At 38.1% G+C, this 12,284-nt stretch overlaps 1 protein-coding gene across 10 annotated transcripts in view; it reads left to right on the top strand.

Annotated features, from left to right (window-relative positions):
• The first annotated feature begins 2,869 nt into the window (after positions 1-2,869).
• Positions 2,870-12,284, top strand: part of sgip1a (SH3GL interacting endocytic adaptor 1a) — a 228,792-nt gene continuing 219,377 nt past the window's right edge. For 3 of the 10 annotated variants that reach the window (XM_043699420.1, XM_043699419.1, XM_043699418.1), the window contains exon 1: positions 3,187-3,437. In XM_043699420.1, the coding sequence (XP_043555355.1) occupies positions 3,428-3,437 (10 nt within the window). In that variant the 5' untranslated portion in view covers positions 3,187-3,427. The other 7 variants (XM_043699421.1, XM_043699415.1, XM_043699414.1 and 4 more) reach the window with 6 other exon arrangements.

Here is a 12,284-nt window from a genome sequence, read left to right as displayed (position 1 = left end):
ATAAAGTTAACACTGAAGTCAGTGAGTGTGTACTAAGAAAGCAATGTGAAGTAGACAGAGATTGCCAATCTCTAAGTGAATGCTAAGAAAGCAAGCTATGAGCTGTAACATACAACCTGTGTAGGTACATGATATTCATGTGTATCACTGCATGCAAAGTGACTTGGCAGAAACACACTGAAAAATAAGGTCCTGGATGGCTGAGGTGGTGGTCTCAGAGCAGAAAAATGTTTCTCAACATTGAGAATCTGACTTTCCTAGTCTCACCATGCTTTACCATCTTTCTCCACATTACTGACAACTCATTGAGGAGGGGAAAATTTAACCCATTGTAGTTACCAATGCAAAATGAGAAACATCAAAAATTATTAACAAGGGAATTAGGGAAAGCTGGAAAATTTACATTGCGTTATAATTGCTTCTGAACAGAAATATATCATAAGTAAAAACGTAATTTAACAACATCATCTTGACTTTTAAAGGTTAAAGCATTTAGCTTATTTGTGATTTAAAAGAAAATTTAGTACGTCACTTTATCCCATATTAAGCCACGTTCGGAAACATTGCAGAAAATTAGAAACACTGATTGGCTATCACTTCCAATTCAAATTCCGTAACAAGTTACTCAACTTCCCAAATGCCTTTCATGTGGGTGGCATGGTGGCTCAGTGGTTAACCAGGGTCCCAGGTTCAATTCCAGCCTTGGGTGACATTCTCCATGCAGTGTGAATTGGCCATGCTAAATTGCCCATAGTGTTAGGTGCACTAATCAGAGGGAAATGGGTCTGGGTGGGTTACTCTTCCGAGGGTCGGTGTGGACTGGCCCCAAAGGACCTGTTTCCACACTGTAGAGAATCTAATCTATTAGCAGAAGTCAAGAGTGCGATGAAACACACTCCATACAGCACCTAGGACAGTCCAGGAGCTCAACAACATCCAAGCAATGAGGTTGCTTGATTAGCATTCCATCTATCAACTAAAGTACTTAGCCTTCCATCACAAACGCATGGAAGTAACAGTGTGTCCGATCGACAAGCTGCACTGCAGCTGACAGTTTCCAAACCCATGACCTTGACCACCTAGAGGACAAGAACAACAGATGAATGGGAGCAATATTAGCTGCATATTCCACTCCAAGCCACACAGCATCCTGACTGGCTGACAAGTGACAAGTCAAATTCACATCCAACAAGTGCCAGGCAATGACCATCTCCAAAAAACGAGGAAGATCCTTGACATTCAAAAACATTACTATTACTGAATCTGTCAACCAGCAATTTTTAGGAGTTTAAAATTAACCAGAAACTAAACTGGACTAACCATCTAAATTCTGTGGCTACAGCAGCAAGTTGAGGCTGAGAATCATGCAGCTCATAACTCACCTCCTGACTCCCCAGAGATGTCTACCATCCACAAGGAACAATTCAGGAATGTGATGGAATACTCCTCACTTGCATGGATGGGTGCAACTCCAACAATACTCAAGAAGCTTGACACCATCCAGAACAAAGCAGTCTGCTTGATTGACATCACATCCAAAAGCACTCACTCCCTTCACCATAGTCCCTCAATAGCAACCATCGAAAAGATGCAATGCAGAATTTCACCAAGACTCTTTAAAAGCATCTTCCAAACCTACAACCACTTCCATCTAGAAGTTATATGGGAACACTACCACCCGCATGTTGCCTTTCAAGCCACTCATGATCCTGAGATATATCACCATTCCTTCACTATTGCTGGGTCAAAATGCTGGAACTACCTCCATGACAGCATTGTGGGTCGACTAATAGCATATAGATTGCAAAGGTTCAAAAAGGCACTTCACCACCACTTTCTCAACGACAATGAGGTGTGCTGGCCCTGCCAGCAACACCCACATGCCATGAACGAGAAAAAGAGCTCTGTTCCTTCACTGTCATTGTTTCAAAAACCTGGAACTGTGTTCCTAATGGTACAGGTGTTTATCTCAGCCAGATATATTGTAATGGTTCAAAAAAAGGCACACCACTACCTTCTCAAGAGAAATTATGGAACAGCCAATAAATTTGACCCATGCAGTGATACATACATACATCCTACAAATGAACATTTAAAAAAACAGATGCATGGCACAATCAGCTCATCAATGGAGATTCAGACCCATACAGAATATTCATCTGCTGAGAAAATCAGGTGAAGGGAAGATAGGCTGGACCTACCTTTCTTTGAGTACTATTGATTCAAGTAATAGATTAGTATTTATGTTTAACTATAGTTGAAGATTATACTGCTTCATCTGCATGTGCACAAACTTGAAACCTCCAAGTTTTCATCAATTGAAAAAACATTTTTGAAAAAAAAGCTTAAAATGGTCAGATTTCAGAGATGCTCAGGAAGTAATATAAACTGTGTTATTAGGATATTATGGAGAGTAGTAGGGTAGAGGCTCCAAAAGATTTGTCTGTGTTTAGCCGTTAGGTGACATCTGTGTCAGTCAGCTGCCAATATCCTCCCTTCATGAACATTCATGCATACCCTGTTTAATTAATTCAGAGTTTCCCACTGTGTTCTGCTAGTCTGAATGAAATTCATTTTCCCACATAGATTCACAGCGTTTCTTGTCTTTATGCTGATTCTTTTGCCCTTTGACAGCAGCTTCCTTCACGGCACATTATTTCCAAGATTCTCGAGAAGGAGCCTGGGAGGATTTTTTTCTCTATCATCCTTCTGGGGATAATTGTTTATGATGTGACGTCAGTGGGATTGATTTCTATTCAATGGCACAGAAAGAGAGAGAGAAAACAGGCAGCAACGTGCAACAGCCTTTTGACAAAAGGACTCATGCATTATCTGCGCCGATTAACGCAAGAACAAAGCAGTAGCTCAATTACTGCTGTTCAGCTGCGGTAATGCTACATTCCTATAAGGGCTTTTTTTGGATGCTCAATAGTTGATGGCTGATAGCAGAAGCTTCTGCATTAATCTGACAGTGCTGATAATGAATCTTATCTATCTGGCTACCCGAGTAGGATTATAAAGCGGGGAAGTGCGTCACAAGGTATGAAGATTGGTTTTGTGTGTATACAAACCAGAGGAAGGTGGGGAGGTGGCTTTTTCCTGTGTTCCCAAGGGGTGTTGTGTCAGGAGATGGAAACCATGTGATTAGGTATGAAGCAAAAAGGATTGGCTGAACATAGCACTTGTGTTGAGCTCAGCAAGCTTTCTCTTCCAGTCTCTTTATCAGCATCATTCTGTGATTTGGTAGCTGACAGCAACGATAGCATTCATGGCCTATAAGCACAGGATTTCAACCCTGCACTGGTGTCTGTGATAGCTAGGAGTTGATACTCATCATCGTTCCTACTGAATTCATATGTGATAACTGGCCCCTGCTTTCCTGTGTCTTTCAGGACCTTTGGAGATTGAGGAATGCAATTCTGCCACCATGATGGAAGGTAAGAATCTACCTCTTATATAATATTTTATGCCTTCGCACTGAAATGCCTGGCCATACAAATAAGTCTAGGATTTTAGTTCATATCAGCGGTTGAGAAATTGAGTGTTCACACATTTTTAAATTTTTTTTTGTCCATGCCTGTATTTCTATTGTGTTCTAGGTAGCAGCTAAAATCAAATGACCCTTGTGGGTCCTTGAAGGGCTCAGTGCCTGCCTCAGATTTTTTGTACTGGGTCATGAACAACATATTTCTTACCTATCAAAGAGTTTAATGAGCCTGCTTAAGCATTGCCATTTCTTAAATATTTTAGGCTGTATTGTTTCACAGGAACAAATACAATTTTTTTGCATAATTTTTAATTTGTTAGACAATTTTCCATTCAAACTGAAATTCTAGTTTAAACAAAGAGGGAAAGTACACCCAAATTCAAATCTGTATTACAGTAAATTGGAAAGAGCATAAGCAGTTAATTTGGTCATACTTAAGTGCAAAAATGCTTCTATATTTTACGTTGAGACTGTAAGGCTTGTGTGAGAGTATTTCATGTTATTTGCATGGAAAACAATAATTTCAACATCAACAATATTTTGTTTAACCAAAATGGCTGAAATCATGGGGATTTTTTTGTCAACATAAACTATTGGACCAGGACTGCATGTTAATTTGAAATGAGTGATGTAACCATTTAGATTATTATTTAAGCAACCAAGCACAATTTGACTTTGACTTTTTTTTTGTGTGTATTGCCATAGCGAACTAACCAAAAACAGCAATTTTCTGAACCTCCTTGTGGTTTAAATTTAGCACCTTGTGTTCAGGAATATTTTCAGAAACCATGCTGCATGGTGTCCACTTCTTTGTGGTTCAGTGAGGATGGGTGGGTACCAAATACCACACTAAGTAATGTAAGCTTTAAGCTGTATTTGAGGAATAGCAAGAGAAGGGTATTGACCGAGACTATGATATGGAATGATAATAGATTTAAACAGGAGATTAATCATTACTTCAGCCACGAGTTGTGGTCAGAATGTACTATAACTTGATTTCAGATATAACGAAAGTGAAATGGACTCAGATGCAGCTTCTACTCCAATCTGCTCTTTTGTGTAATGCAAAGAAATGTTAAATTCTTTAACTTCCATTTTTAGAGAAATTAACTGATGCAAGATCATATTTACAAATTTCTAACTAAGCTAATAAAAAGGAAACATGAATGGGTTGAAAAATGATTTTACACTTTGGTAGAAAAATTAGTTTAATTAAAAAGAACTCTAGCATTATCCTCTATTAACAACTAGAACATATCAAAATTTGTAAATATGCAATTTAAAGTTAGTTGAAGACTTTATTTCAATCAGAGCCAGATAACCTCATTCTGTAAAAAAAAAGTTGATAGAAAAGCACTTGAAGGGTTGTAAGTGGCATTGTATATCCACATCCCTATTTAGATCATTTATAAACCTATCCCATATTTTTCATTCCAATACTTAGTTAATAGAAATGTAAGACTAATAGTTTAGGTCCTATGTGACTAATATCCTCCTTTTTGTGCTATATGATTTGTACAGACATTTTAAGGTTTTGGAGTGAGTTAAATTAATTTTGTAAAAGTTTTTTCTGATGTTTGAAAGTAGCGTAGCTTGCTCTGAGGTATGAAGTCAAAGTCATTGTTTCTCCAAGTTGAACTATTGTACAGTCAAAACAATTAATTTTTATACCACTTTTAGGCCAATCTAAGTGGTACAGGCCATAGCTTGATTAAAGGTACTGTATATATTTGGTGCACCTGAAAGATTCTAGTACTTTTCAAATACACAATCTTTTTCAAGAGCTAGGCAAAACATGTAACTAACTTTTTTCCTTCACTAGCTGATCAGTAATGTAGGAGAGTAAATCAACTCTTTAAAACTATTGAATTTCATTTCGTATTACATCCATTGTCCAAAGCTGTCAACTTCCATTAGGTTACTAGTACCTCAGTGAACTTCAAAATTTTATTCTTACAGCATTTATAACAGGCACAATATCTGATAAAGTAATGATTATATCAATTAATTCAATTGTAAATTCTCATTTAAATCAAATGTTCCTAAAATAATAACAAAATAATGTTTTACTGATTTATTAACAATGCTCAGTGATTTCAGATTTATGTATAAAACTCCTATTAAAGATGTTTAAATACCACTCCTTTTCTCGATGAACAATGTTTTCTTCTTCTTCTCTTTAACACTGATAGTTGCCCCTCATGTTGAATTGTTTCTTGGGCTAGCATCTATTAGTTTTCAAACAGAAGGGTGTCACATTTGGACTCATTAAACTCCAAGGTGTTTATCCCGAAAAAGGAGGCTATTTGGTCCATCGTGGCCAACGAAGATCTGAGCATACAAATCAATATTCCAGCTCTTGGCCCATAATCCTGGAGACTATGACAACACAATTGAATATATAAATACTACTTAAAAGTTTTGAAGTGTGTCTGACTCAAGCACCCTTTCAAATAGTGAGTTCCAGACTGTCACCACCCTCTGGGTGAAAAGAATTCCATTTCAACTTCTCCCTACCTTTCAAACTCTTGTTTTAAATATAGACCCCTGGTTATTAATCTACTACTGGAAAAAGTTTTCCTGACCAACCTATCTGTGACCTTCATACCCTTTATTGGTAAAGTTTCCATAAACCTAGCAGACTAAAGAGCTGCTCTCTGAGAGAAAGGACTGGTGATGGTTTAACCTAAGAGTCGTCATGTCTCAAGCGAGAGGTGAGGTTGAGAAGGTGGGACATCCATGGTAACCTTAGCTGGTCCAGGATGATTATACACTTCTATCATTCCCCTCTTAGTTTAAACTGCTCCATGAAAACAGCCAAACATTTCTCAGAGCTCAGACCCTCCTGTTCAGACAGAATCCTGTAAATCTCCTCTGCATCCTCTCTAATATAATCATGTTCCTCTTTGTAATGTGGTGACCAGGCCTGCATCCAGTAATAATTGTGGCCTAGATAGTATTTTATACAGTTGGAGCATAATCGCTGTGCTCTTTTTTTTTTCTATGCCTTAGCTAAATAGTCAAGTATTTCACATGCAGCCTTAACACCACCTTATGTATATACCTGCCTTGCTACCTTCAGACATATGCAGTAATGTTCACTGAGATCCCTTCAATTGCCAGTACCTTCCAGAGTCCTATCAATTATGACATAATCTTTTATCATGTTAGCCCTCTCCAAGTGCACTACCTCACATTTTTCTGGCTTGAATTCAATTTGCTATTGCTCTGCCCACTTGACCAGTCCATTGATATTCTTACAGCTATCCTCACTATCTACCTCTCTACTAATTTTTCTATCATCCACAAGCTTCTTGACCATACTTCCTACATTTAAGTCCATACACCACAAAAACCAAACACACCAGCATCAAGCCCCATGGAACCCCACTTAAAACAGATTTCCAATCAAGAAACATCTGTATATCATCGCCTCTGCTTCCTGCCTCTCAGTAAATTTTTGAATCCAACATACTACTTTACCTTGGATCCCATGGGTTTTTACTGTCTTGACCGTCCTTGACGGTGCTGTTAATGATATCAAATGCATTATCCTCATCAGCAGTCTGTTACTTCCTGAAAACATTCAGTTAAATTCTGTCAAACATAATCTTTCCTGAGCTATCCACGCTGGTTATCACTGATTAATCTGTGTGTCTCCAAGTGTAAATATATTCTGTCCCTCAGAATTCGTTCTGTTAGCTGTCTCACCACCAATGTTCGACTGACTGCCCTGTAATTTTCAGGTCTCTCCCTGTTTCCCATTTTAATATTGTCCTATTATTAATTTGAGTCCTTCAGTCCTTTGGCACCTCACTTGTGGCCTGTGACAGTCCTGGATATACTGCCAGAGCCTCTAATATCTCCTTTTACTTCTCTCAATAGCCTAGGACACGTCTCACCTGTGTTTGTATTTTTATCCATGAATCCTACTAATACATCCTCTCTAAGTTAACTCTTAATAGCTCTACCATCCACTTCCACCATGGTTTGCTTGTAGTGACTTTTTTCCTAAATTGCCAAGGTTGTCTTTTTTCTAATCAATACTGATGTTGAAATCCTAAAAATCTCAATTGAATCCCCCTTTTAAACATCTATTCTAGGAATACAGGATTAGAAGCCTATCTTATTTAATTGCTCCTTGTAATTTAATCCTTAGATGCTACCATTCATGAGTCTGTGTTACAGTCTTGATGATGTGTTTGAAATAATATTTTGCATGTTTTCCCATACCAGTGTGGAATTGTTCACTGGCTTGCAACCACTAAATGGGTTTTGCAGTCATCTTGTATCCTCTTGCTCTCTTTTCTCAGTTGCTTGCTTCTGAATGTAGAGATGTCAATGATGGGGGGAGAGAGAAATATCATCAGAGAAATGCATGCAAACTGCAACTTTAGTCCAATGTTAGTTGAGCACACTGTTGTGGGTATAGGCCAGCTCACTACATAGTCTGAGCTAATGATCCTGATGAAGGCGGCTGCCACCATTCTCTACAAGTGTAGGAAGTTACAGGGCCTGCTAGGCCTAGGTGTAGTACAAGAAACTACTTCATGGCCAATCTAGAAAATTCACTTGTAATTAACAGGAATTGATTTATTGTATTGTTTCAATCGTGGTAAATATGAACAGTTGAATTTTAACTTCACTTATCTGATTTTTATCCATGAGTGGTGTCAGGTATAACAATGGTACTTAAAAATAAGAAACAAAGGGCCTAAAATGGATGCAATAGTAATCTGACCACAAATTGAGGCAAGCTTTGCGTCACTTTCTTTTTATAGAGTAAATGATGTATTTGAAAATATCATTTTCATTATTATGAGCACTGAAACTAGCCAGTTGAGTCAGTGTGGACACTTTCACATCTTTTCAATTCACGTGTATGATATCTCACATATTGGGAGATGAAAGGCTTCTCAGTTTATTAACTAGCTTGGAAAGACAATGGAACTTGACTCCAAAATACATAGTGAATCCTACTTCAACAGTTGTTTTTTCCTTCTGTCTATCTATCTGTCTTTCTCTGTATCTATCTATCTATCTCTATCTCTATCTCTTTCAACTTATCTACACATACAAGCATTGTTTCGGTGTTTTTTTTTCCCATTCAGTGAGAAAGGGAGAATAATCTGGCTTGCTTCCTGGCTTTTGGAGGTCTAACATCTGACTGCTCAGGCTTCTCTTGTTCTGTGACAAACTGCTAGTTGAAACTAATCCAAAAGCTGTTGCAAAGCAGTTTCTTTCCCAAACCAAAAACACCTGGTTCAGGATTGTCTTAGTGAAGTATCAAGTCTAGTTCCAGCAAAAAAGATTACATGCTCTTGTGTAACAAATAATCACATGCCACACCATTCTACTTTTTAATTCAAGGTATAAAACAAAAAGTTCTTTCTCTGCAGCTTCCATTTTCCAGCTTGTTTCTGGTAAAATGTGTAATATACAATACAAGATATCACGCACTCAGGAAAATTTTGACAATTGACTGTTTCATTTTCTAGTGAACTACACTTTAATTGGCTGCATGCTAAAAATGAAGAAAATGTTGTGAATGATGGAGAGAGGGGAGTTGATTCGATTTCATCCTCCTCCCTGGGTGTATTAGCCTCTTAGCAAATAGTTTAAAGGTTAACCTGACGTGATAGATATTTATCATGGAGATTTGGGAAAGAGCAGATGTCAGGTCTCATTCCTTCGACATTCTAAGCTATTCTGCCTCCAAGTCCATATGGTAGTGTTTATGACATATTTCAATATTAACTGTTTCAGAATCATGTACAACTGACACCTTCAGACTCAACTTATTTCCTTTTAGTGAAAAGGAAGGAGAAATTAATGAGCTGAAACAAGTCTCTATAAACATCTTAAGACACACTGAACTTGGAAAGCAGAATATTATATTTGATTCCATTTTTTTCATTCAGACCAAATGTTATGGCACAAAATATTCTGGGGAAAATTTATCAAAGATGTTTCTATAATATTTTAATGAAAAGTTAGAGATGATGTTAGGAATCATTGAGCTATTATATAACTTAGGTTAACAAACTTAAACCATACTATCTGAAAAGCTTCAAAGCCAACAAAGGAAACCTTAAATAGACTTATGTTACACAATGTTGTTGGAGAAAACTCCAATTTTTTTTTTAACCTGCAGAGAGTACAAATGACTGCTAGCCCTGTAGGCCTTTTCATGCCAAATAGTGTGCAACAGACAGTAAATGGGCAACCATCGACAAAATGGAGCGAATGTCTATGTAGTTTTGTGAGCGTTAAATTTAAGATTCTCATAGGAATTTTTAATTCCTTCCATAGCCTCAACTTTCTCACCCTTTTCGTAACCTTCTTCGTGCCCTGCAATTTTTTGTCATCTCTAATACTTAGGTTGACATATCTCTAATTTTCTAAGTCCTAGTAGTGGTGGCCTTTCCTGGAATTTGAACCTAAAAGTCTCCTCCACTTTCTCCTCCTCTATGATGCTACTTTTTAAAATCCACTATTTGATCAAGCTTTATTGACCTCTTCTAATAGGAATATAAGAAGAGGAATAGGCAATTCAGACTGTCTAGCCTACCCAATGAAACAATAGAATAATGTCTGATTGAACATTTCAATGCCTTTACTCACCCCATTCCCATATTCCTGTAATCACTGGTAAGTCAGAAATCTGTCAATCTCTATCTTAAAAATAATGAAAGACTGAACTTTCATAGCTGACTGTGACGAATTCCAAAAGTCACAACCCTGTGATGAAACTGACTCCTCATCTCAGACATACGTGGCACTCTTTTTTTTTTTTCCCCTTATTTCTAAAGTGTGCTCCCTGGTTCTAGACTCCCTGGACAGGGGGATAAACAGCTTGCATTTACCTGTCTATCCCTTTTAAGTATTTTGTACGTTTCAATGAAATAATTTTTCTAAGTGCTGCAAAATATATACTCAGTTTGCCCAATATCTTTTCATAGGAGAGTTCTGCTACCCCAGAACAAAATCTTGTAAACCTTTTTTTTTTGCACTCCCTCTCTGGCAATAAGTCCTTCTTGAGATAAGGAGACCAGGTGTGGTCTAACCAAACTTCAGTACTCCTATTCACAAATCCTTTTGCATGGAAGGCCAATATTCCGTAGTTGCACCTGCATATTAGCCTCAGTGACTTTGTGACAAGCACACCTAAGGAGCCTTTGAGCACTTATACTTTCCAAACTCTCTTACCATTTAGGAAATACTCTGCCCATCTGTTTTTCCTGCAAAAGTAGATAAGGTCACATTTTTCTACATTCTACTCCATCTGTCACGTTCTTGTCCATGCAGTTAAGCCTGTCTAAATCCTCCTGATGGAGCTTTACATTTTCCTTACTACACAATTGTCATTTAGGTTTGTCAAGCATTGATTCCCATGCACAAATTCATGCTGATTATGCCCAATCAGATCATTATCAACCAGGTGTCTATTTGTGTCTGAGTCAGAGTGTGGTGCTGGAAAAGCACAGCTGGTCAGGCTGCATTCAGGGAGCAGGAGAGTCAATATTTTGAGCATTAGCTCTTCATCAGGAAAGTCTGATGAATCCTTTGAATCCTTCCACGCATCCTTGTTGAAGAGCTTATGTTAGAAACATCGACTCTCCTGGTCCTCAGATGCTTCCTGACTGGCTGTGCTTTTCCAGCACCACACTCTTCGGTTTTGATCTCTAGATCCGCAGTCCTCACTTTCTCTTAGTCTATTTGTCTCATTCTTTATAATAAATTGTTGTATTTTCCCTTTCAGTGATGTAAGGGGAACAGGTCTGTGGTTCTTTATTTTCTCTCACCCTCCCTTCTTAAATCATGAGGTGAATCTTACCGTCTTTCAATCTACAGGAGTCATTCCAGCATCTCTTTTTTTTATTTATTTAAGATATTCACCAATGCATCAACTATTTCTGTAGCCACCTCCTATGGTTAGGAACATGGGACTGGGATATCATAGCAATTACGGAAACATGGCTCAGGGATGGGCAGGACTGGCAGCTTAATGTTCGAGGATACAAATGCTACAGGAAGGATAGAAAGGGAGGCAAGATAGGAGGGGGAGTGGCGTTTTTGATAAGGGATAGCGTTACAGCTATGCTGAGGGAGGATATTCCTGGAAATTCATCCAGGGAAGTTATTTGGGTGGAACTGAGAAATAAGAAAGGGATGATCACCTTATTGGGAATGTATTATAGACCCCCTAATAGTCGGAGGGAAATCGAGAAACAAACTCGTAAGGAGATCTTAGCTATCTGTAAGAATAATAGGGTGATTATGGTCGGGGATTTTACTTTCCAAACATCGACTGGGACTGCCATAGTGTTAAAGGTTTAGATGGAGAGGAATTTAAGTGTGTACAAGACAATTTTCTGATTCAGTATGTGGATGTACCTACTAGAGAAAAGTCAAGTTTTGCACTACTTTTGGGAAATAAGGCAGGGCAGGTGACTGAGGTGTCAGTGGGGGAGCACTTTGGGGCTAACGACCATAATTCTATTCGTTTTAAAATCGTAATGGAAAAGGATAGACCAGATCTAAAAGTTGAAGTTCTAAACTGGAGAAAGGCCAATTTTGACAGTATTAGGCAAGAACTTTCGAAAGCTGATTGGAGGCAGATGTTCGCAGGTAAAGGGAAGCCTCAGAAATGAAATAACGAGAATCCAGAGAAAGTATATTCCTGTCAGGGTGAAAAGGAAGGTTGGTAGGTACAGGGAATGCTGGATGACTAAAGAAATTGAGGATTTGTTTAAGAAAAAGAAGGAAGCATATGTCAGGTATAGACAGGATAGAT

This window comes from Chiloscyllium plagiosum, chromosome 11 (assembly GCF_004010195.1).
Source record: "Chiloscyllium plagiosum isolate BGI_BamShark_2017 chromosome 11, ASM401019v2, whole genome shotgun sequence".
Classification (NCBI taxonomy): domain Eukaryota; kingdom Metazoa; phylum Chordata; class Chondrichthyes; order Orectolobiformes; family Hemiscylliidae; genus Chiloscyllium; species Chiloscyllium plagiosum.
The sequence above is the reverse complement of the archived record's forward strand: the minus strand, read 5'-3'. Positions and strand labels throughout refer to the sequence as shown.